Source organism: Sminthopsis crassicaudata, chromosome 6 (genome assembly GCF_048593235.1).
Source record: "Sminthopsis crassicaudata isolate SCR6 chromosome 6, ASM4859323v1, whole genome shotgun sequence".
Lineage (NCBI taxonomy): Eukaryota > Metazoa > Chordata > Mammalia > Dasyuromorphia > Dasyuridae > Sminthopsis > Sminthopsis crassicaudata.
In genome coordinates this window covers 222800763-222825943 of record NC_133622.1, presented here as the reverse complement: position 1 = coordinate 222825943, position 25181 = coordinate 222800763, and the positions used below count along the sequence as shown (strand labels likewise).

The following is a 25181-nucleotide window of genomic DNA, read 5'->3' as shown; positions in this document are numbered from 1 at the left end:
ATCGTTCTACTCGTTCTCCAGGTTTCTAAAAGGGGTGGGGAAACGCATTCAGGACCTTGGGAACTTTGTGAGCCTCAGCTCGGGCGCTGGGATGGGAGATGGCACAGCCCTACTGCGAACAGCCCACGGGCCTGCTTGAGCCGGTTTCTTCGCGTAGGCTCTCGGGGTTTCTAAAAGTGGGACGCCCGGAACGGACACATCAATCCAGATGTGTTCTGCTTCACCTCCGAAGCACAACGCGGAGCAGCTGGGAAGGAAGCCCCTCCATGGATGAGATCGGCTTTCCCGGTCCTCCTCCTAGCCTAGGGGAGGGGTTCTCCCTGCCATTGCCTTCCGATGGGGACCACCCTCAGTGCACACATCTCTCTTATACGTACATGGCTGTTTGCTTGTATTCTCCCCTGTTAGAACCTGATCTTCTCGAGGGCCGACAGCTGGTTTTTGCCTTTCTTGGTGTGTCCCAGATGTGGTCCAGTACCCGGTGGGCGTCAATGCTAGTGGGCTGATCTAGGAGCCCCTTGAGGGCGGGGCCAGGAGCGCGCCCCAGGGGCTGGCTAGCACGCGCGTGGGGTGGGGTGGGGGTCCAGTCCGGGGGCGGGGCCGCGCGTCCCGGGGCGTGGCCCGTGGAGCGAGGGAGGGTCTGCGGCCCTCCAGCCGGCCACGTGGCGGCCCGCAGGCTTCAGCCCCCCGCCCCCATTCAAACGATGCCGAAGGGGCGGCGCGGCTGCCCGAGCCCCACGATGAGCAAGCGGCCCGCCCCGCCCCTCTACTTCCCATCCCTCTACGACCGCGGCATCTCGTCCTCCCCCCTCAACGACTTCAACATCTGGAAGAAGCTCTTCGTGCCGCTCAAGGCGGGGGCGGCGGCGGCGGGGGCTGGGGGCGCCGGGGCCGGGCTGGGGGGCGGCGGCAGCTGCGGCGGCGGGGTGGGCGTCGGGGCCGGGGGCCGGAGCCTGGCGGCCCAGCAGCCCCCGGCCGCCGCGCCCCCGCCGCCGCCGCCCCCGCCCGGCCTGGGCCCTCTGAGCGAGCGCCCGTGCCCCCAGCCCTGGCCGGCCGGCCTGGCCCCCATCCCCTACGAGCCGCTGCGCTTCTTCTACTCGCCGCCGTCCGGCCCCGAGGGCGCCGCGCCCCCGCCGCCCCCTCCGCAGCCCCCGCCGCCGCCGCCGCAGCAGCCGCCGCCCCCGCCGCCGCTGCAGCCGCAGCCCCCCGCCCCGGGGCCTCCGGCGCCCCGGCTGCCCCCCGCCGCCGCCGCCGCCGCCTCGCAGCCCGACGAGCTGTGCGAGCTGGAGATCCGCATCAAGGAGCTGGAGCTACTCACCATCACCGGGGACGGCTTTGACTCCCAGCGCTGTGCGTGGCCCCGCCCCCTCCGGGCCCCGGGAGCTGGCCCAGGTGCTGGCCCGGGTGCCAGCTCCCCACCCCCACCCCCTTCCTCCCTTTGGCGGGGGTCACCCGGGCCCTAGAATCCTCCCGGACCCTGGGGGTGGGGGCTGGGGTGAGGCTGCGGGAGAGGGGGAGGCAGGAACCATTGCTGCGTGGGTGTGGGCTCTGTGCTCGGGGGTTTCGAGCTGAAAGGGACCTTAGAAATGATCTCGTCCGGCCCCTCATTTTATGGAGGAGGGAACTGAGGTCCCAGAAGGAGGACTACGTCTCTGAGATCGCAGATATAGAGCCGGAAGAAACCTTAGAAATACCCGGTCTTACAGGAAGGAGTGTGTTGGGAGAGCGAACCCCTCCGGGGGTCTCCAGGCCCAAACTCTTACTATAATGTTATTAGTGGCTTGCCCACGATTGCCTAGGTTAGCAAACATCAGAGGTAGGACTGGAACCCAGGACCGCTGTAGTGGGACACAGCTTTTCAGGGAGCTAAGTGATACTAACTCCTATTTCCATATTAAAACTTAAGGTTTACTAAATGTTTTCCTCGTGACCTTTGGCTCAGGTAGGGTTTTGTGAGTAGTATTCCTTCCATCTTTCAGATAAGGAAGCTGGGGCAGAAAAGGGAGGTGACTTGTCCATGATCCCACGGTCAGTGAGTAGTCAAACTGGGACCTGAGTTCTGACTTCAAGCCCAGGGCTCTCCAAACCTTTTGTTTCCGACACTTCGGTTGTGGCACCTTTTGATGGTTCTTTGGCCGAGTTCCCCCATTGCACATATAAGAAAACTGAGTCTCCTTTGGTGAAGTGATGTGGTTACAGATCTGTTAAGGGACGTGACAGGTTCAGATCCAGAACTCCTTGTTGATGCTGGGTGATCTCTTGTCAGGTATATTGGCATTTCTTTTGTGTAGATGTTAGGTGAAGTAGCCACTGAGGTTCCTTCCCTTGCTCAGATTTTTCACTGTACCATGCTGCTTCTCTAAAGACCTGTGGGTACCCACTGAGAGGGCCTTCAAGTTCCGCAGGCCCAGGAACCGCTCAAAGTCTGAAAGGAAAGGAATAAAACTCTCGGCTATGTGAAATCCTGAGCTTGAGTTTTCAACTCCTAGGTGACCTGTTGACTAGAAATTATCAATAAGCATTGATTAATTTGATTAATTTATAATTAATTGATAAATTGATTAATAAGCATCAGTTAGGTTGTTTTTTTTTTAATTTTTGGTTTTTGACAGTTCTCTATTCATTATCTTATCTTGTGTCCTCACTTTGCACACAGCATGTGCTTTATATGTGTTTGCTGAATGGTATTGAATTGATTCAGAATTCTGGGACTTGAACCCTGATTTCATTGTATGGTGACTTGTACGGAAGATAAGCAAGTCACTTTTCTTCTGAAGCCCCATTTAGTCCTGAAGGAATGAATGGTCGGAATATATGATCTCTTTTAAGCCCTAGATTCTAGGACCTGTAACCTGTAGAAGGGAAAAGATAGAGAAAAATCTAATCTTTCCATGTACTGAATCCTAGATTTTCAGGGCTAGAAGGATTCTCAGAGACTACTTGAGGAAAAAAGGAAAAATCAAGGCCAAGAGCAGATGGCACATAGTATAACAGGGCTGGAAGTTTAGTCAGTCAGTCAACAAGCATTTATTATGTACTCACCCTGGGCCAGGCACTGTCCCCGAAAAGAAAGGAAAAAAAAAAAAAGAAAAAGAAAGAAAGCATTTTCTGTTCTCAAGTTTTATGTGATTTGCCCAGTTAGGAAGTGTCTGAGGCTGGATTTGAACTCAGGTCCTCTTGACGCAGTACTCTATCCACTATGTCTCCTATTTGGCCATACAACTAGCTGATCACACAGACTAGAGGGAAAACTTCAGAGCGAAAATGCTTATGGCTAGATGACTTGGGAAAAACTCAAAGAAGGCAGGGTTTGAGCTTTAGAGGAAGCCACTAGAAAAGTAAGAGATAGACATGACATGAAAGAGGGTTCCAGGCATGGGGAAGTCAGTGCAAAGATACAAAAATAGGAATAAACAGCAAAGAGGAGAGTGTGTAGGGAATCAAGTGTAAGATATGATAGAGTTGATTCAGAGGTTTTGAACCTGAGAGGTGATTTAGAGGATCTGGTAATAAGCAGCTGGGATGAGAGGATGGCTTTACAAAGGGGCCTTAGAAATAACCCAGCTCATCTCATACAAGGGAAAAACCATCTCTTAGAAAGAAGGGTCTAAAGATCATGAGATGAGACAGTCAGGGATGAGGAAAAAAAAAAAAAAAAGAACTTAGTTGAATCCCTTCATATAATGGCAGAGAGGTGGGGATGGAATGGGGAATCAGGCTCAGAAATGGGAAAGGAGAAAGTATTACATGATGCTAAGTCTTAAAGAGATTTCTTTGCTCATATTGCTTTTCTTCCTCTTTGTTTCTCTGGCTATACACAAGTAAAGTTTTCATTTAAGACCCACATGGGCTGGTTTTGGAATCCAAGGACCTGGAGTTGACCCTTTGTGACTTGTATTAGTTTTTTTTTTCCTTGGGTCTCAGTTTCTCCATATGTAAAATAGGGATGTTGGACTAGATGACCTCTAAGGTCAGTTTAGTGGCTCAAGCATTAGTGGCTGAATGGCTAGAGCAATTGATCTGGAGTTAGGCACATCTGAGTTCAAATCCATCTTGAAATACTTATTAAGTGTGTGATCCTGGGCAAGCCACTGAAACTCTGTCTACTTCAGTTTCCTCATCTATAAAATGGGGATAATAATAACACACCCCCATCAAAGATGGTGTGAGCTGATATTTGCAAAAGTCTTTGTAAATCTTAAAAATATTATCTAACTGCTCACCATTACTATTATTATACACTAGGTCCCTTCCAGGGATAATGCCCTACACATAAATCTGTGGTTGTTAATAAATGCTTATTGAATTGAATTAAACCCTACAATCCCATGATTTGCAACAACAAACCCATTCCACAGAAGCAAAGTCCAAGGCAATGAGAATTTTTGATCCACAAAGCCCAGAAATAGTCCAACTGACCCACCATGTTTCTTCTTTTCCAGATAAATTCCTGAAGGCACTAAAAGATGAAAAGTTGCAAGGCATAAAGATGAGGCAGCACCTGAAGAAGCCCACGCCGCTCTCCTAACGAGATGTCGAAGGCCGCGTTACCGTATCTCCATAGCGTTAGATGTTATTGAGTAGAGAATGTATCCCGTTTCTTGCCGTTTCAGATATAACTATTTTCTGTTCTTTAGTTCCTTACCTCTTTCCTGCTCCCAGGTGCACATTACAAATACAGCGTCAGCTTGTCTAGTAAGCCCCCTGGAGTTGCTCCTCTTTGTTAATGTTGGTGGGTGTTGGCCATTTTTTTTCTGCCTGATGGGATAGCTTCCTGAGCATCTGATGGGTGTCAGGAAGCCAGAAGATGTAATTGGCTTGTTTGCATTCTGGAGTGCCTGGGGTTGGAGGACACTTTCAAGGGGATCAGGAGTCTGAAGGCAGTGCCATTCGGTGGGGCTGTTCCTGCTGTTTGAAGTCAGAGAAGCAGGCAGATTCATATAACCTCTGAGGTGGAAGGCATGGGACAGGAGGATCAGCCTTTGTTATTGAGCTGAGCAACCTCTGGAAAGAGGCCACATGGACTTGTGGGAGGGAGAGCAGAGGGAAAACAGCAGGGGGAGTATGGTTTTCTCCTCTGGAAAAGGAAAGTCATCCTAGATCATTTAATCACTCCACAAACATTTCATTAAATGTCTACTGTAAGTTGGGCAAGTCGCTTAACCTCTGTTTGCCTTAATCCACTGGAGAGGAAAATGGCAAACCACTCCAATATCTTTGCCAAGAAAATCCCACGGACACAACTGAATGACAATGAGTTGGGTATTATAAGAACAAAGGTAGAAATAATTGCTGTCCACTGAGTTCAGTCTAGCCACGGGAGACTTGTATATGTGTGTATATGTGTACATGTATATATGTATGTGTGTGTGTATATAGGTATATGAAGAATACATACAAACAGATATCATTCTATTTCTATTGCCTTTGACCCTCTATTCTCTTCTATGCCCCCAAATGCCAAGAACAGCAATCAAAATCCTCAGATTTAATTCCTAGACTGTTTCCTCCCAAGCCCCTCCCTGCGCAATCTCATATACTCTGAGACATACTAGAATGGCCAATGTCATTATGACCCTGCTTATAGAGAAGGGAATTGGACATGACTGGAGAAAGTTGGAGCAAAAAAGCAGTGCAGTCACAGCAGAAAAGGAGAGCCAGATATGGCTTAAAGACCTGCATTGGAATCCTGCTTTTGCTGCTACTTATCTGTATGGGAGTGAGCAGTTCCATTGCCTTCCCTGAACCTCAGTCTCTTTCTCTGTAAACTAAGGGGAGTGGACTAGAAAAATCTCTAAAACCCAATTTTGATTTATATCATTAGCTCCATGAATACTTTTCTTTTCTCAAACAGGAAAAAAAATAGTATGTATTACTTCAGCCAATCAACAGGCTTCAGATTTAGGATTAGAAGGGACTTATCTTGTCTAAGAGTTTATTTAGAAGAGGTGATCTAGTCTAACTCCTCTCCTTTATTTCCCAGATAAGTAAACAGAGTGGAAATGAAAGGGCCGTAACTTGCATATAGTCACTTTATTTTCTCCCTTTTTTTGTCATCCTAGTTTTTTTTTTTTGTTTGTTTTTTTTGCCATCCAGCTGTTTTTCTTTCCATGACTGTTCTCTTTTGTCCTAATTTCCTAGGAATTTTATTTTAAAAGCTTACATTTCCCCCAAGGACATGAAACTTTGAAAGGTGTTTCACCAAGCTTTTAAAAGTGAGCTGTTGGTAATGGTATGTGTTTTTTAAAACCATGGAGTAGTAAATAGAGCCTAGGACCTGGAATTAGAAAGGCCAAATTCCAGCTAAGGACATTCACCAGGTGTGTGGTCCTGGGCAAATGACCTAACCTCTCTGAGGCTCAATTTCCTCATCAGTAAAATGGGGATAAAAATATGTTGTGAAGATCCAGGGAAAAGATATGCAAAAATTTCTGAGGAAAATAACTCCCTAGGAAGGCTTTTATATGTGAGCTATTCTTACTATTAGAACATGAGAGACCATGGCTTTTTCTTCTTAATCCTAACTGTGTGTTTAGAATGATGGCCAATGGGGAATATGTGGCCATTTTGAAGTCAACTGTACAGTATCACTTGCTGATCAGAGTAGCAGAAGTAGTGGCAGACAGGGGAGCAACAGCCTACTGTTGAACATTTTTATTGCCTGATTTTATAGCCAGGAGACTAGTTTTGTCCTAGGATCCTGCAGCTTTCGCATCTCAGGCATGTTATGGCCACCTGGTCCTGCTGTTCTAGCTGGGATTGTTCAGTGACCTTAAGAAACTGGGCATTTGTGATCATCTCGGGAGGTCTGGGTCTCATGATTGCAGCCTTTCATGGCTCAGGTCTGATGTCACTCACTGCCAGTCTCCCCAGAACCTGACCAATAATAATAAAAAAAAAAAAGAACAAATTCCACCTTTAAGGTCTTCCATAATCATTGCACGCTACATTGCAGCCAAACTAGACAGTTTAAACTATTCCCCCTGAATTCCTTTTGTGGCACATAGGAGGTCCTTATTAATGCTTATTCAATGGGACTGACTTGAACTTCCATTCTATCTCCCACTGGTGTGTAATGATGCAAGCTGTTATCCCAGTCTCATGGTGCATTCATTCCCCCATCTCTACCTCTTAGAATACTTGTTGACTTCCAGTGCCAAGTTGGTGGAATTAGGAAGGACTCCTCTGAAGCCCTTCCAATTCTTTCCAAACAACTAGAAAACTTATTCAACTGATCTAGGAGCAGAAAAGCAGCTTACCAGCCTGGCAGAAAAGGTCTGTCTCATTGGGATGGGAGGAAAGCAAGGACCAAGAGCAGCAGCAGGAAGCCTCACAGCAAGGGGCCTGCAGCAAGCTCCATGCCTGGGACAATCCACCATTGGGGCCCCATCCTCCTGCAAACCAGCAGCCCTCTAGATAAGTGAGCAGTCTGTGCAAGTCCCACACCAGTGACTCTCTCCTCAGTACAAGCTGCTAGATAGACTTTGACCCTTTTGCTGGTCATTTATAAAGCCCTCCCCTAGGACTGACCAATAGTGGATCTCACTTCCTACCCAATTTCTGGATCTACCAGCAGAGAGATCCCATTTCCATAGCAACTTAACAGCTGAATCTCAGCCCTGGAACAGATCAAAAACAATATTCCTCCTCCAGGGCCAGCCACTAGAAAGACTTTATTACCATAGCAACCTATCAGCAAGGCCCTAAAGCAGACCATGTTTGCTAAACCCCATAACCAGGGGAGGCCAACAGGAAGGACTTTTTTCCCCAGTACAAGCCAGAAGGGAAATCCACCCTCCAGAAAAAGAAAGCAGTTAAAACTTTGAAGCCTAATGAAAGCCAGCAGTAAGACCCAGAGCCCCAGTACAAAAAGCATAGAACAATGTAGGAACAGAGCCAACTCTCACAAAAAAACCAAGTCACAAAAAAGGCATAAAAGACCAAAAAAAAAAAAAGTGATGATAGAAAGTTACCATGATGCTAGGGAGGATCAAGACTTAGAAGAGGACAATCCTGTCAAAATGGCCATATGTGAAGTCTCAAAGAAAAATGGAATTTGGCCACAGGCCCAAAATGAACTCCTAGAAGAGCTTAAAAAGGATATTTAGAAGCAAATTAGAGAAGTATTACGAAAATTGAGAAAAAGAGTAATGCAAGAGAATCATGAAAAATAAATCAATAGCGTAGGGAAAAGATATGCAAAAATTTCTGAGGAAAATAACTCCCTAGAAAATAGAATTGACCAAATTTTAAAAAGTACAAATGTTCACAAAAAATTTCTTAAAAACTAAAATTGGTCAGGTAGAAACTCATAACTATGAAACATTTAGATACAATAAAACAAAATTTTAAAAAGAGGAGAAATTTCTCATTGGAAAAACAATTGACCTAGAAAATAGATCCATCCAGGAGAGAGAAGAATTATAATACTAAAAAAAACCTAGAAAACATTTTTCAAAAAAATTATCAAAGTAAATATTAGAACCAGAGGGAAAAACAGAAATTTAAAGAGTCCACAGATCACCACCAGAAAAAGATCCCAAATTGAAAATTCCCAGGAATATTACAGGCAAATTCCAGAGCTCAAATATTACAAGGAAAAGATATGGCAAGTAATCAAAAAGAAACAATTTAAATATTGTGGAGCTACATTCAGGATTACATAGGATTTGGAAGCTTCCATCTTCTGGAACCAAAAGGTTTGGAATATGATATACCAGAAGGCAAAGGAGTTAGGGTTACACCTAAGAATCACCTACTCAGCAAAATTCAACATAATCTTTCTGGGGAGGGGGATGAAATTTAACAAAATAGAGGATTTTCAAGCATTTCTAATTAAAAGACTAGTGCTGAATTAAAATTAAAAAAAAAAAAAAAAGCTAATTTCCAAATACAAGATTCAAGAGAAACAAAAAAGGTAAAAAAGAAACAAGATTTCTATATAGCAAGATAATTCTTGTAACTCTTAACTTTATTACTATAAGAGCAATTATGTAGGCAGTGTGGATATAAGATTGAAGGGGAAGGAAACTCTGTTTTCTTTAAAATTATCACTCTTATCCCTTTTGGAGTCTCAGGCCCTCCTGGAGAAGGCATATCCCCCAGATAAGTTACATTTCAGAGATGCCAGATCCTTTGATTCAATTAGAAATCTTGGTCAAAAGACCTTTTTATCTTTTGAGGATGCTAGAACCTTTGAATTCCAATTGGAGATCTGGGCCAGATACCAATAAACATCTAGGCCTGGGGACTTTGGCTTTCTGAAATCTGAAGCCTCAAGACTCTTTTTAAAGGCCATCTTCTGAAGTCACTCTTTGCAGAAGGTCCAAAGCAGCTTGCTCTGCTTCTAAGACCCTGCCCGCTGAGAAGGCATTCTCTTCTCAGTGTCAGCCTCCATTTCCCTAATAGGACTTTGCTACTAAAGAAGTCAATCTCTTAGCAAAACTGGCTTCCTATCCAACAATAAACTTTCATTTTTGCTAATTAATATTTCAGGTTCATGACTTCTTTCATGAAGAATCTGTGCACTGACCAAAAGGGGATTTCCAAAACTCTCTGACTGCCACTAACCTCATCAATGTGACTTTGATGAGATGATATCCCAACAAACAAAATAAAGGGATGGGAAGGAAATTGAATTGGAAGAAGGGAAGGGGAGTTTGAATAGGGTAAATTATCTCATGTAAGAGAGATTTAAAAGAGACATTATAATGAAAGGAAGATTGAGGGAAGAATGGCAGGTAAAACTTAAACTTTAAATCTAATCAAAATTGATTCAAAGAGGGAATAACATTCACACTCAATTGGATGTGGAAATATAGCTTACTTATAAGGAAGTAAAAAATGACAGGGATAATAGAAGGAGGAGGAGGTACCAGTAAAAGAGAAGGTATATTGGGAAAAGCAGACATAATAAATAAAACACTTGTGAGAAAGGAAAGAATGGGGCATAAGAAGGGGAATAAATAAGTGAAAAGTAGCATGAAGGTAAATATGCAATTAGTTGTCATAACTATAAATGTGAATGGGATGAACTCACTGGGTAGCAGAAGGGATTAGAAACCATAATCCTACTATTGTACTACTGTTGTTTACAAGAAACATGAAGCAGAGAGATACACACAGGGTAAAGGTAAGGGGCTAGAGCAAAATATTATGCTTCAGCTGAACCATAGAAAGCAGGAGTAGAAGTCATTTCAGACAAAGCAAGAGCAAAAATAGGTCTAATTGTTTGTTCAAAGAAGACCAAGACATCAGGGAAGTGATGCTATAATATGCAAATGAATTGGATTTAAGTGAGGGAGGGTGGTGTAAGGTCACCTGCCTCACTTTCTCCTCCAGAGCCATTTGGTTTGGTGGCAAAATATAGATCAAAATGATTGGAGGTGGCCCTGGATGAAATGGGGGAACTTAAGCTAATGTCTTCAACGGGTCCCCATTGGCTATACCCATTCAGTGATTAAGAGTAGGTAACAAATGAGGCAAAGAATCTCCTCTTTTACCTAGTCCAAAAGAAAATCTAAATAAATAAATGAAGAAGAAAAAGAAGAAAACTCTATCTTGCTGAAAGGTACTACAGACAATGAAGTCATATCAGTACTAAACAATATGCACCAAATGGTATAGCATCTAAATTTTTGCAGAAATTGAATGAGTTATGGGAGGAAATAGATAATATAATTATACTAGTGGGGGAGATTTCAACTTTCCCCTCTCAGAACTAGATAAATCTAACCAAAAAGTAAATGAAAGAAATTAAGGCAGTTAATAAAATTCTAGAAAGATTAGAAAAGAGATTTCTATAGAAAACTGAATGAGAATAAAAGGAATATACCTTTTTCTTAGAAATATATGGCACTCATACAAAAACTGAGCATGTATTAGGATATAAAAACCACATAACCAAATGAAGAAAACAGAAATAGTAAATACCTTCTTTCGAGGTCGTAATACAATTAAAAATATATTCAATAATGGACAATGGAAAAAAAGATTAAAATTAATTAGAAATTAAACAATCTAATTCTAAAAACAAGTGGTTCAAAGCAAATAAATTATAGAATCAATTGATAATTTCATTAAAGAAAATTACAACAATGAAGCAAAATTTATGGGATGTAGCCAAAGAGGTACTTAGGAAAAATTTATATCTCTAATTGATTACATCAATAAAATAGAGAAAAAGAAGATCAATGAATTGACTCTTAATTAAAGACTAAATTAGAAATCTTGAAAATCAAAGGTTAGATTAATAATAAAATTGAAAGAAAACTAAACTAATAAAAACTAAAACCTGAAACCAATAAAAGAGATAAATGACTGTTAAATTTGACTAAAATTTGACCAAATTACCAGTATCAAAAAATGAAAAGGATGAATTCACCACCAATGAAGAAATTAAGGTAATTCAAGGAGCTATTTTGCCCAATTATATGTCAATAATTTGACAATCTAAATGAAATGGATGTATATCTACAAAAATAAAAATTACTCAGATTAAAAGAAGACGAAATGAAATACTTAAAAGAACCCAATCTTAGGGGGAAAAGTTGAATAAGCCATCAGAGAACTTTCTAAGAAAAAATATTCTCAGAACCAGATGGATTCACAAATGAATGCTATCAAATGTTTAAAGAACATTGAATCCCAATACAATATAAGTTATTTGGAAAAGTAGGCAAAGAAGGGGTCCTATCAAAAAATTTTTTATGACATAAATATGGTGCTGATACCCAAACTAGAAAGAACCAAAATAGAGAAAGACCTATTTCTTTAATGAATACTGATGCAAAAATTTTAAAGCATTAGCAAAAAGATTGTAGCAATATATCACAAAGATTATACACAATGACCAGGTGGGATTTGTACCAGGAATGCAGGACTGGTTCAATATTAGGAAAACTATCATCATAGTTTACTACATCAATAATAAAATCAATTGAAATCATAAGATTATCTTAATAGATGCAGGAAAAGTGTTTTAATTAAAAAATTTTTTATTTAACCATTTTATTTTCAAAACATATGTATGGATAATTGTCAACATTTACCCTTGCAAAACCTTGTGTTCCATATTTTTTCTCTGCCTTCTCCCTAGCCCTTTCCCTAGATAGATGGCAGATAATCCAATATATATTAAACATGTGCAATTTTTCTATACATATTTCCATAATCATACTGTGGAAGAAAAATCAGTTCAAAAAGGGGAAAAAATAAGAAAGAAAACAAAATGCAAGGAAACAACAACAGAAAGAGTGAAAATACTGTACTGTTATCCACAATTAGTTCCCACATCCTCTCTCTGGGTGCACATGGCTCTCTTCATCACAAGACCATCAGAACTGGCCTCAATCATCTCATTGTTGAAAAGAGTCACATCCATCAGAATTGATCATTGTATAATCTTGCTGTCACATCTACAATGATCTCCTGGTTCTGCTCACTTCACTTAACATCAGTTCATTCAAAGTCTTTTATATTTTTTAAAGTTTTACTTATTTAAAAATTTTTAAATTTTCAAATACATGAATAAGTTTCAACATTCACTCTTATAAAACCTTGTGTTCTAATTTTTTCCTTCCATCTCCCCACCCCTCTTTTAGATGGCAAGTGATCCAATATGTATTAGACATGTACAATTCTTCTATGTGATATATGATGAAGATTGTGGGGGAATGAAGAGACTGGAGATGGTGAGATCCCCATGCAGCAGAGGATATGGTGACCTATTTCTTTCTTATCTAGCTTAATCACTGATTAAGTGTTGCTTCAGTCAAAGTAAAACCTGTTAAAGACCTTAGTTTAAAAAGATCAAGGTCTCCCATCTCCAGTCCTTCTTATCTTGCCACTGCACTCACATGATGCTGGGGGAGAAGTGGGGCTGATAACTTTTGCATAGTCCTCCCTTGCTTCAATCCAATTCTTTTACAAGTCATGGTATCACTCTTCTGATGTCACAGAATTAAGGGAATTTAAATTGATATCCACATGCCACATAGAAGAAAGACCTTCAAAGTGCCCTGGAGTATAATTTAGCGAGAATACCATAGATGAGAGGAAACAGCCATAGAATGATCAGTCTCACAGACAGCAGAATAAATGGCATCTTTTCATCAAAGGCTGTCCCCAACCTTTAAGAGGTCCCATTAGAAATATAAGAAAAATAGTTCCATTCCTGAAAATTATCTAAATAGAAGAACAATGATGAGAACTACTGCCAATTTCTTAAACTTTTTTTTTTCTATTTACATTTGTATAAAATGATCACCATTCATGATATCATCTTTGGGTAAAAACAAAAGCAGCCTCCTTACAGGAATTGAAGGGGGTTACCAGAAAACAGAAGCATTTCCAGAAAAAAAACAAAAAATAAAAAAAAAACATGAAAGATGAAAGGAATCTTAGTTTTCATCATGTTCAACCTCTTGTATCAGCAGATGAAGAAACTGAAGTTCAGAGTGAGGAAGTCACTTGCCCAAGATCATGGAGCTCATTCATCATTAAAGTCAAATTATATATATATATATATATATATATATATATATATGTATATGTGTATATATATATATACACACATATATATGTACACACACATATATATATACACACATATATATACACATATATACACATATACATATATATACATACACACACACACACACACACACATATATATATATATATATATATATATATATATATATATATATATATATATATATATATATATATATATATATATATATATATATATATATATATATATACATATATATATATATATATAGGTTATATAGCCCAGCCCTCCTGATTCACAGGACTGAAAGATCTTACCTGCTGAATGATCAATTGCTGCATAAATATTGGCTGCCACCATCACCATCATCACTTCCACCCTATCCATTCACTGCCACAAAGCAGTAAATAGAATATAAGAATCAGGAAGAATGGACAAAGGAAACAGAGACCATGGGGGAAAGGAGCCATGTGCCTAATTCTAATCACAAATTAGGAAACTCCAAAGCAGAGAGGCTGGGAGATGGGATCAAATCATCTGGCCCAGGCAGGGATACAACCTATGCTATTGACACTTGCTTTTCAGTCATATTTTATCCTATTTCCGTTCATGCATTCTGTGCATTCATTCCATCCAAACTGGCCTTAAGAGTTTTCCTACCCTCTTCTAACTGCATTTTTGTAAAATTTCTCCCCACAAATACATACATTCTTTTCACCATTGAATCTGTTAAAAATTTTCAAATTATCTGATAGTTTTCCTAGGAATTCACTCCTGATAACCTGAAAGGGTCCCTTCCGGTTATTTCTTATCTTTCTTGAACCTTAGGCTGAACCTTATCTGTGGTTATATCTTCTCCTGTGAGATTCTTGAGAGCAAGAACTTGTGTCTTGTTTTCCTGTCTCTAGTGGCTAGCACAATGCCTTGCAAAGAACAGTCATTTAATAAACATTTATTGAATGGAAATGGGAATTTTCTGGGAAAATAAAATGTTCTAAGCAGATCAAGCCCACTAGATGGCAGCAGGTAATTAGTTTGTTTTGAGCAGCTACTCCCTTTTGTTAGCCCTTCAACAGGAGTGCATTTTTATCAGTCTGTTAATTATTAATTAAAAGAAAATCCATTAAAAAACATTTGGAAAGGGAGATGGCATTCGGAGCTATTAAATCCATTAGTTGTTAAAATAAGTGTAGTTGTTGAGTTTGAGTTTCTAGAAGCAAACTTTTGCTGGTTCCTTTGTCAGGATTTACTGGTGATTTTGTGCATTCCCTCTAGAGATAGAAAGATTATGGATACATAAGGAGTCAGAGCTGGATGGAACCTCAGAACACAGAACATGTAATGTCAGATCTGGAAGAAATCTTAGAACATAGAACATTTAAATAATAGAGCTAGAAGGAACTTTAGAAAACAGTCTCCAGAATGTAATATGTTAAAGTGGAAGGCATCGAAGATTATAATAATAATGGTTCTCTAAGTATGATCCTGGAGGTTTGAAGATACTTTTAGGGGGTCTATAAGATCAAAATTATTTTCACAACAATACTGAGATTTAAAATATCATAATATAGTAAATATCAACAAATATAACTCTCATAAACAAATGCTCTTTGGTGGGATCCTCAATAATTTCTGAGTTTAAAGGCATTTTACTAAAAAGTCAGTGAACCATTGGAATATAGATTATATGAGCTGATAGATGCTTTAAACATAGAAGAGAGTGTTAGGGCTGGATCCTAGGACATAGACTATTAGGCCTGGGATAGGACCCTTCTGTGGGCATTTCCATAAGGCTATTCCCTCCAAATTTCATTTGTGTTTGCAAGTTGTGTCCCAAGAGGGATTACCAGTACTTCAGTTTTTAGCTGATTCTTCCTACTATTATTCTTCATGAGCCCTTACCAGTTTGCTTCCCTTTAATGAACACCTAATAGACCCAACTACTTCTAATCAAAGGTATTACCCAAATACTATATATAGCAAGAACAGATAGCACAAAACATTCTTCCCAAATCTAGGTTACAAATATACAGTGGGGTATAGAGAGTGAGCACAAACTTAAATTTAAACTTAAACTTAAATTTAAACTTAAAGTACAATGGTATTGAGGTACACATGTAGGAAACATGTAGCCAAGGTAATTTAGAACTCTGGGACTCCAGAGCCTCTATGTCCTTTCTTTCTTGGAGAACATTCATGAAGTTCACATATTATTTTGGTAATGAATGAGTTGATAGGTTTGGTACATGGGTACTTTCTGGGCGGCTAGGTGGTGCCATAGTACATAGCGTACTGGGCCTGAAGTCAAAAAGACTCATTTTCCTGAGTTCAAATCTGGCCTTGACACTTGAAGCTATTAAGCCTATTAGTTTTTAAATTAGTGGCTGACTTTGAGTTTGTGGCAAAGCATCAAAGCTTATTTGCCTCAATTTCCTCATCTGTAAAATGAGCTGGAGAAGGAATGGTGAATTACTTAAGCATTACTGCCAAGAAAACTCCACATTGGGTCATGAAGAGTCAGACATGATTGAATAACAAGCTATCTTCTAGTTCTAAATCTATAATCTCGTGCATGTCCACACTCAGTCAACTGCTGATGTCTAGTTGTTTTTATCAACAGCCTATTCATTCTCCACTCCACACACACCCACTCTCCTGCTTCCACATACACAAATTGGAGAATTGACTGAAGTGTATTCATTAAGCCTAGCAGGATGATACATTGTGCTTCAGGGCGAATGGCAGAATAGATTTTGTTTCTTTTTAAAACACATTTTGATGTGGAAGTTTCAAATGATTTAAAAGCAGAAATATTAATCCAGATACAAAATCACAAATTGCTAATTAAGAGTAGATTGGAATATCAGGGAGAAGTGAGGGAGATCTATTCTTTGCCTTATGGGACAAGTATACAAAAATTCATTTAAATGTCAATCAAAAGTACTTAGTGATCTTCTCAAACCCCAAATCTCTGAGGGTTTTTTCTGAGTTTGGCATTCTTTAAATCAACCTGCTCATCCTTGTGAGCTGTGAGTTATAAGTTCCAGATGAGTTACCCTTTCATAATAAGGTTTCAATGAATGGAAATTCCAGGTATATTTTTGAATAGGGATTAAGTTGAAATTCCAAAGAAATCTCTTATGGTACAAGAATTCTCAGAGAAAATTTGGTGCACCCTATATAAAAAGGGATACTTGTAACCTTTGTCTGGACCCCAAATGAATGACTTATTCCCTGAGGAAATCATAGAAAAGTTTTCACTCAGCACCACCTGATTTCTCATTCAAGGATTAGAAGATAACTTCTAATCAGTCCCAGGATCAATCCTTGGATGGAAAATTAGATCTTCATAGAAATGAGGTTTTCCTCCTAAGGTAGAAATTTTGACTTTCTTTTCTTTTTTTCAGTTCATCAAAAACAGAGTCCTTCTGTATGTGGTACCAGAATAGAGGGACCCTTAGCAGGAAAGAGATATGTTCTTCCCAAACCCAGTGTAGCTTTGTTGAAGTACTTGGTACCCAGCTAAATCCAGAGTAGAATAGTCTTTCCATGAGATGGGGAAAGTATAAGGAATCTGAGACCAGTGTTGCTTAACAAGTACACAAAGGAGTTTGGTTTCTTACCTGAAGGGTGAAGGAATGACTTTCCATCAACCCTGGATCCCTAATCCCTATGGAATAAGCTCTACATGCTTAGGAAGCTCTGACAAGGACTAGACTTTCCCCCTCAGATGGGACTTGATTTTCTTTTTCTTTTTTTTTTTTTTTTTGGTGAGGGGAAGCATTTTGAAAATATCATGATAAATGGCTAATCTATTAAAATTTTAGAAAATAATTGTTGGGTTGGGGCAGTTAGGTAGTGCAATGAATAGAACACCAGCCCTGAAGTCAGGAGGACCTGAGTTCAAATTTGATCTCAGACACTTAACACTTTCTTGCTGTGTGATCCTGAGCAAGTCACTTAACTCCAATTACCTCAGAAAAAAAAAGAAAAAAGAAAAGAAAAGAAAATGATACTGTTCACTAAATTGTATCAGGGAAAAGTTAATCACCAAATTTGATTGTGCATTGTGTCACACAGAGTTTTCTTTTGTATAAGATGCTGAGAAAGACATTTTTAAAAGGATAAGGTAGAATTACTCTAAAGAGTTATTTAGGACCTGAGACTGCAGACTCTGTCAACCACACTCTGGTATATTCACCGAGGATAGCAAATATTAAACTTGGGGGAAGGGAGAGAATTTAAGAGGGATGTTTCATATACCTATTTTAATAATTATAGAATCTGGGAATCTCAATTGAATCAATCAGAAGGATAACCGAGACTTTCATTGAACCCATCAGTCAAAGGTTTTAAACTAAATATTAAAAAATCCTTGTTCCAATACTATATGATGATCAATTCTGATGGATATGGCCATTTTCAACAATGAGATGAACCAAATCAGTTCCAATGGAGCAGTGATGAACGGAACCAGCTACACTCAGCGAAAGAACTCTGGGAGATGGTTATGAACCACTACATAGAATTTTCAATCCCTCTAATTTTGTCCACCTGCATTTCTGATTTCCTTCACAGGCTAATTGTACACTATTTCAAAGTTTGATTCTTTTTGTACAGCAAAACAACTGTTTGGCCATGTATACATATATTGTATTTAATTTATATTCTAACATATTTAACATGTATTGGTCAACCTGCCATGGGGGGGGGGGAGAGAAGGAGGGGAAAAATTAGAACAAAAGTTCTGGCAATTGTACATGTTGTAAAATTACCCATGCATATATCGAGTAAATAAAAACTATTAAAATAAAAAAAAAATCCTTGTTCAATTTAGAAGTCTTTGTAAGATGTTGCATGCAGTGTAGAGATGTTGCACAAGTAATGTGTTTGTTAGGTTAGGTTGAGGAGAGCTAGTCATCTGTCATGCAAGTGATGTATGATGCTACTATAGCCAATTTATAGCTTAGGTATTTGAGCTTCTGGCAGAGTAGGGTGGAAACTCAACCAAGCCACTGAGAGGAAATCATTGAGGAAGGATGGAGAAAATCCTACCCCCTCCCCTGGTCTCAGTCTTGGTCTTCCCCTCCCCTTGGCTGGAAAAGGACTTTATGAGATTAAGAGGTTTGGGAGGTTGTACTTTGCATCAATGCTCTAGTAATGCTCCCAAAAAAAGTATAGCAGTGACTGGATCAGGAGGTAAGGACAGACTAGATGCAGTGAGAAAAAACCAGTTTTAGGGTTCTCTGAGGAAGTTCAAAGCAAAACTACGATATGCCAAAAGGGAACATCTAAAACTGAAGCTAAAGGAATTTCAGGAGCTGTGACTTACCCTTTGGCCATCTGGGACTTTGTATGTGGAGAATATGCCACAGATATTTTGGAGGTTGAGAGAAGGCATATTTTGTAGCAATTGTTCTTACTATATCACCTTAGTAAATACGTCTATCTATAAGTTAAGCCTAGCTAGTTTAAGGCCATCAGCTGATAATTGGGATGGTAGGCAGCACTGGGAGGTGAGGAAAAGTGGTATATAGTGTAGTAGTATATTATTAGAAACTCAACTTCTGAAGGTCTTTTCTAGGTTCTGGGGAGAGAAGCAGTAGCTAGCTCTAGGGACTGAACTCATCCACACAGACTCTAGCAAAAATCTAAAAATTGTACAAGGCCAAATAATGATTTTAAAAATTCAGTGAGAACCTATAAGTGATTTTTATCCACTCTAGAACTTCAGAAAAATCAGCTAAAAGCCCATGGGCAGAATGAGGGAATAAGGAGAAGGAAAAGAAGGAAATAAGCATGTATATTGCATCAATGTGCCACATACTGTGCTAAATGCTTTTTACAAATGTTATTTCATTTGATCTTCACAACAACTCTATGTGGTAGGTGCTATTCTTGCCCACATTTTGTAATTAGAGAATGTGAGGCAACAGGTTAAATGACCTGCCCAAGATCACACAGCCAGTTAGCATCAGGATAGATCTGAATTAAGGATATTCTGACTCAAGGTCCAGCACTCCATCCACTGTGCTGTCAGCTGGTTCCAAAAGGAAAAAAGGCTACCAGAGAAGATGGAATCTGTACTCAAATAGGAAGCCCCCTTGAGAGACCCAGAGATAGGTATAATCTGGAAGACTCTGTCCCAGGCGAGCAAAAATAGAGGCTCCTTCTAAGCTATAGAGCTGTCAGAAACCCACAACAGAGATTTCAGAAAGGACTAGAGGCAGCAGCAATCAGCGTTGATGTGGAAGTGCCCAGTGGGATACTCAGGACCTTAGTACTTTTTGGGCAGTGCTCTAGAGGACACTGAAAATCCATCAAACTCAACAGGGAACTAGATAAGGACAGGAAAAGGAAAAGAAAGGGAGGATAATGCTAGAGAGGAAACTGTCAAAAGCAAAACAGAATTTCTGATTATGAAGAGGGAATTAGAAAGGGAAAAAGAAAAACAAAGAACTAGGAACTCAGGGGTGGCCATCAATTAGGGAATGATTGATTAAATGATGGTCTAAAAAGAAAAACAAAGAACTAGGAACTCAGGGGTGCCCATCAATTAGAGAATGCCTGATTAAATGATGGTCTAAAAATATAATGGAATCCTGTTGTTCTGTTAGAAATAATTAAGAGCATTCTGGAAAGCAAGAACTAGTGACTATATACAATGAACATACGTAGAAATGTGAGTCAATGTCTATGTTCACTTAATATATATGATACATTCATGTATGTATATACCTGTATGTGGATATATATATCCCTAGGGTGTGTACATAAATATATAGATATATGTGTATATATGTAATTTTGCATAAATTAGATATAGGTTGTGTATATATATATATACACACATATATATGCATATATATAGTGCATAACATGAACATAACAGATATGAAGTGATTTTGATTGGAGTGATGAAGAAAAGTTATATGTGGAAGATAATATTTGAGGATAAAGACTTTGAATGAGGAAAGATCAAAACTAGAACAGTTTATATGACAACAACATTGTAAAGAAAGGCAGTTTTGAAAGCAATGACCAGTCATGTCTCCAAAAGATCTGTAATGAAAAATGTTGTATCTACTTAGTTATTTATTCATTTATTCATTCATTCATTTATTTATTCCTTCATTCATTAATCCATTCATCCATTTATTTATTTATTTATCTAACTATTTATTTATTTATTCATCTACCTATTTATTTATGTATTTATTTATTTATTTGGCTGAGGCAATTGGGATTAAGTGACTTGCCCAGGGTCACACAGCTAGGAAGTGTTAAGTGTCTGATTTGAACTGGGGTCCTCCTGAATTCAGGGCTGATGCTCTATGCACTGTGCCACCCAGCTGCCCCATTTGTTTGTTTGTTTGTTTATTTGTATCTACTTCTTGATAGAGAGGTCATGGACCCAAGGTACAAAAGGAAACACAATTTTGTCCATGGCCACCATGTAAATCTTTTTTGCTTGAGTGTGCTCATTTGTTACAAGGGAATTTTAAAGTGTATAGAGGGATGCAGAAGGTAGTATAGAAGGAAGCACAGACAAACAGGATTAAACAACCCCTGCCTTTAAGGAGCTAACATTGTATTGGGGAAAACAGCATTTGTGTGTGTGTCTGTGTGTACCACACGTATATACATATACACATGCATACATACATTGTAGATGCAATACATATATGTATGTGTGCATGAGTACAGAAAATATACCTTTGTATATAGGAAACATAACTGAGGAGGCAATATTTGTATATGTGTTTGTACAACCACCTGTAGATGCATGTGTATAAATTCCTAAAAAGTGTGCACAAAAATATAACATTATACATGTATATGTCTATATGCATACATATATACACATACATAAAATAGATATGAAGTGATTTTTATAGGGTGCCAGCCTAATCTAGAGGTATGAAGAAAGGTCACAGGTAGAAGGTGATATTTGAGGATAAAGACTTTGAACAATTGACCAAGACAGATGCCTGAATGCGGGCAGACATCCCATTTCCCACATACTTATTCCTGCTGTTTGCCTAAATGTGGGCACTGGCTTTTATTCCCTTTCCTATCATCCTTGGTGGGCTCTGGCTTTGACTCCCTTTCCTATCATCTTTGGAATTCTAGTTGACTTTTTGTGTTATTTTGGGGTGATTGGAGTCACTTTGTGAAGCGTTTGGATTTTCTAATTGAACCTCTTGATTACCTAGTGGCTAGCACAGTGCCAGGTGCATGGTTGGTGCTTAATAAATGTTTATTGATTGACTTAACATGGCCATCTGCCTCCTCCTCTCTAGTAAGCTGAGCCTCTTGGCAACCATCATGTGAGATATAGTGAATGTATTATTATCCTTATGTTTCAGATGAGGGAACCAAGGCTCTGAGAGATTGTGTTCTGGTCATAAGCAAATGGAGAAAACTTGTCTAGTGCAGGATTTAAACCCACGTCTCCTTCAGTTCCAGCACTCCATCCATTCAGCTACCTTTCCTCTCAGTGGACTGATACATAGTTCTTGTTCTATTAGTCCATAATAAAATTTAGGACCTGCTTTCATGGACCAGTGCTGAAGGACATAAAAACCCAAATCTGACAAAAAGGATTCTAAACTGCCAGTAATTAACAGAGAGCAGGTGGGCAGTGAATGTTGAATTATATTGAATTGGCCAATTATGGCATTTTAGATATTTGGAAAACACAGGTGGATCCACTAGATGGGGTCCATTCCATGTTACTAGGTTGAAACAAAACCTAGCCGTGCATATGGAGACAACAATTCTAGCAATATTGACATCTTATAGCATTGCATGAACTTCAAAGGACTTTCCCATCTCCAGCTATTATAAAGCTTGGTGGAAGAGGCCTCTGTATGTAGTAAGAATGGTACAGTAGAGTAAATATGTCAGCACTTTACAAATTATTGTGTGGCTTCAGGGCAATAGGGATCAAAATACCAATGGGTTACTCTAAAGCAGTGGTCCTCAGACTTTTTAAATAGGGGGCCAGTTCACTGTCCCTCAGACTGTGGGAGGGCCAGACTATAGTAAAAACAAAACCTTATGGTTTAAAGCCCATTTGCCATAACCTGGCAGGCCGCATAAACATCCTCAGTGGGCCACATCTGGCCCTCGGGCTGTAGTTTGAGAACCCCTGCTCTAAAGAGTCAAGTAAACTCTTAACAGCTAGGTGGTATTATAGATAAAATGGCTTTGAGTTGGGAACATGAGTTCAAATTCACCTTAAGGCACTCCCTGGAGTGTGACCCTAGTCAAGTCACTTACTTGTTTCCTCAGTTTCCTCAACTGGATTGAATGAGATAATATCAATAAAAATATTTCCTCAAAGCCCATATAAACTGTCAGCTATTATTATATGGACAAAATAAAAGGACACTTTGCTTTAAAAGTTAAGGGAGGCCAATGTACTCTGTTAGAGTTTAAAATATGCTATAAAGTAGTAATTATCAAAACCGGGACTGGTCAAGAAGCAGGAAAGTAGATAAAAGGACAGAAGAGCAATTCCAGAAAGAGAAACATGACAACAATGAAAAGAAGAAGGTAAACAAAACAAAAAGTGATATGTTGGCAAACTTTTTTATCCCTACTCCTCAGCATAGAACCCGGCACCTAGTAGTGGTTATTCAAATGCTTATTATTTAGTAACTGAGAAAAATCTGACATCCCAGAATCTCTGTGGAATATTTGGTATATATCTTTATAAGAGACTCGGGAAATCTCTAAAGGGAAAGACTATGAGTAGGCAATGGAACATGAATTTTATCTAATAATCTTAAGATTGTTCAAGCCCTCTAATTAAATACAAATTAAACCCCTCAAGTTAGTGAAACTAAGAGTGACAAAAAAGATCCACTCACACATCGTTTGTGGACTTGCAAATTGATACAATCTTTTGCAGAATATTCTGACAACAATCCCAAAATCAATCTTATTCTCCGACCCCATGATCCCATTTCTGGAAGGCAATGAAAAGGAAACAAGACTGAAATGAACAAAAGCTATTTCATCTGGAGCAGAGAAAAAGTTGGCAGCAACACATCCAACGGTTATGAACTAATTTTGGCCATGGAATGGGAAATCATTAAACCATGACAAATGAGGAATATACAGAAATATGGAAAGACTATTTAAATAAGGCAAAGTGAAGAAAAGATGTACAAGAGTAAACTAAGTATACACTGATTACATCGACAGATGTAAAGGGGCAAGAAGATTGGGAGGAGACGAAATTGGATAAATTGTTAAAATATTTTTATTACAAATGGTTTTGATCATATGGTTAATATTAGGAACTTTAAGAGATTTCCTTTTTTGCTCTGTGGAAATTAAGTTTAGAATATATCTTCCTACCCCTAGTCCAACTGTGACAATCTTTCCCACAGGATTTTATAACGGTCTAACCTTTGACTCTTCTATCATCGAATCAAATTATTTCTAGTCTTCAGGAGTAATGGAAGTTATAGGAGCAGACTTTGGCTTCGTGTAGCTAACGCAATGTACCAGACCTGGAGTCAAGAAGAAGTGAGTTCAGACGTGACCTTAAACTGCAGCGGGGTGATCTTGGTCAAGTCATTTATTACTTCTTGTTCTTGACTATAAAATGGGGATAATTAATAATAACTAGCATTTATATAGTACATAGTAGGTGGTAGGTGCTGTGATAAGCACTTTACAAACATTATCTCATGTAACAAATATTTCATTTATTTCACATGACTGTTGAGAGGATAAAAAGAAATATTTGTGAAGCCCTTAGCACAAGATAAATTCTTATTCCCCTTTCCATCTTTTCATGTAAAGAACTTCCTAATTAGACTATTCACAAGTGGAATGGGCAATCTTGACATTTGGGGTTTTGATGTCCACTTGTTGATATAGAGAGAATTCTTGTTTAGGTATGGGTGGGTTGGCTGGGATAGCCTCATTCCTTCCAACATTGAGACTGGGATTCCGTGAGTAGGCTGGGACATGGAATCAATTTGTTTTGGGTAGAAACTTTTTTTTCTGTTTGTTTGTTTATAAGACCTATTAAATCAGAGTATGAAGCCTAAAATTTCTCAAACCATCATCTAATAAAGGGATAAGAAATTTCAAGAAACTGTACTTTCTTTTTTTTTTTTTCTTTTCTTTTTCGTTTTTCTTGTTTTGTTTTGTTTTGCAAAGCAATTGGGATTAAGTGACTTGTCCATTGTCACACAGCTAGTGTCTGAGGCCAAATTTGAACTCAGGTCTTCCTGATTCCAGAAACTGTACTTTTTAAATCTTCTTTTCCTAACTCCTCCACCAAATCTTGTAATAATATACTTATCAAAATCGGGAAAATTTTGCTACTTCAGGGCATTCACTGTGTTTGGAATATTGTATTAAATTTGAGCCAATAAGAATGGCTCAAACCCAGGATTATTGGGATTGGGGATATTGCCCATTAGCCCCAAGAAACCATTCCATGTTATCTCATTTTCTTAAAAGAATTACAGATGTGCCTTATAAACAAGAATTACAAGAAACCCCTCAAGTTAGTGAAACTAAGAGTGACAAAAAAGATGCACTCACACAGGTAGAAAGCATGGCATAGAATAATCATCAGTGGTCGGGAATCAGGAATCCCCTCAATTACCTTCTGTATACATTTCTATTTGTT

The 25181-nt window shown here is 39.2% G+C and overlaps 1 protein-coding gene across 1 annotated transcript; it reads left to right on the top strand.

Annotated features, from left to right (window-relative positions):
* Positions 1-400: 400 nt before the first annotated feature.
* C6H11orf91 (chromosome 6 C11orf91 homolog) lies at positions 401-4699 on the top strand. Its single transcript, XM_074275625.1, has 3 exons — positions 401-1124; positions 1197-1350; positions 4443-4699. The coding sequence occupies exons 1-3, from the start codon at positions 705-707 to the stop codon at positions 4526-4528; spliced, it is 660 nt and encodes a 219-aa protein (XP_074131726.1). The 5' UTR covers positions 401-704; the 3' UTR covers positions 4529-4699.
* The last annotated feature ends 20482 nt before the right edge of the window (positions 4700-25181 follow it).

Excerpts from the sequence above, each read along its gene's own strand:
- C6H11orf91 (XM_074275625.1), top strand. The coding sequence starts at position 705 with ATGCCGAAGGGGCGGCGCGGCTGCCCGAGCCCCACGATGAGCAAGCGG. Across the intron at positions 1,125-1,196 it reads CGTCCGGCCCCGAGGGCGCC|CCGCAGCCCCCCGCCCCGGG; the intron begins GCGCCCCCGCCG and ends CCGCCGCTGCAG. Across the intron at positions 1,351-4,442 it reads CGGCTTTGACTCCCAGCGCT|ATAAATTCCTGAAGGCACTA; the intron begins GTGCGTGGCCCC and ends CTTCTTTTCCAG.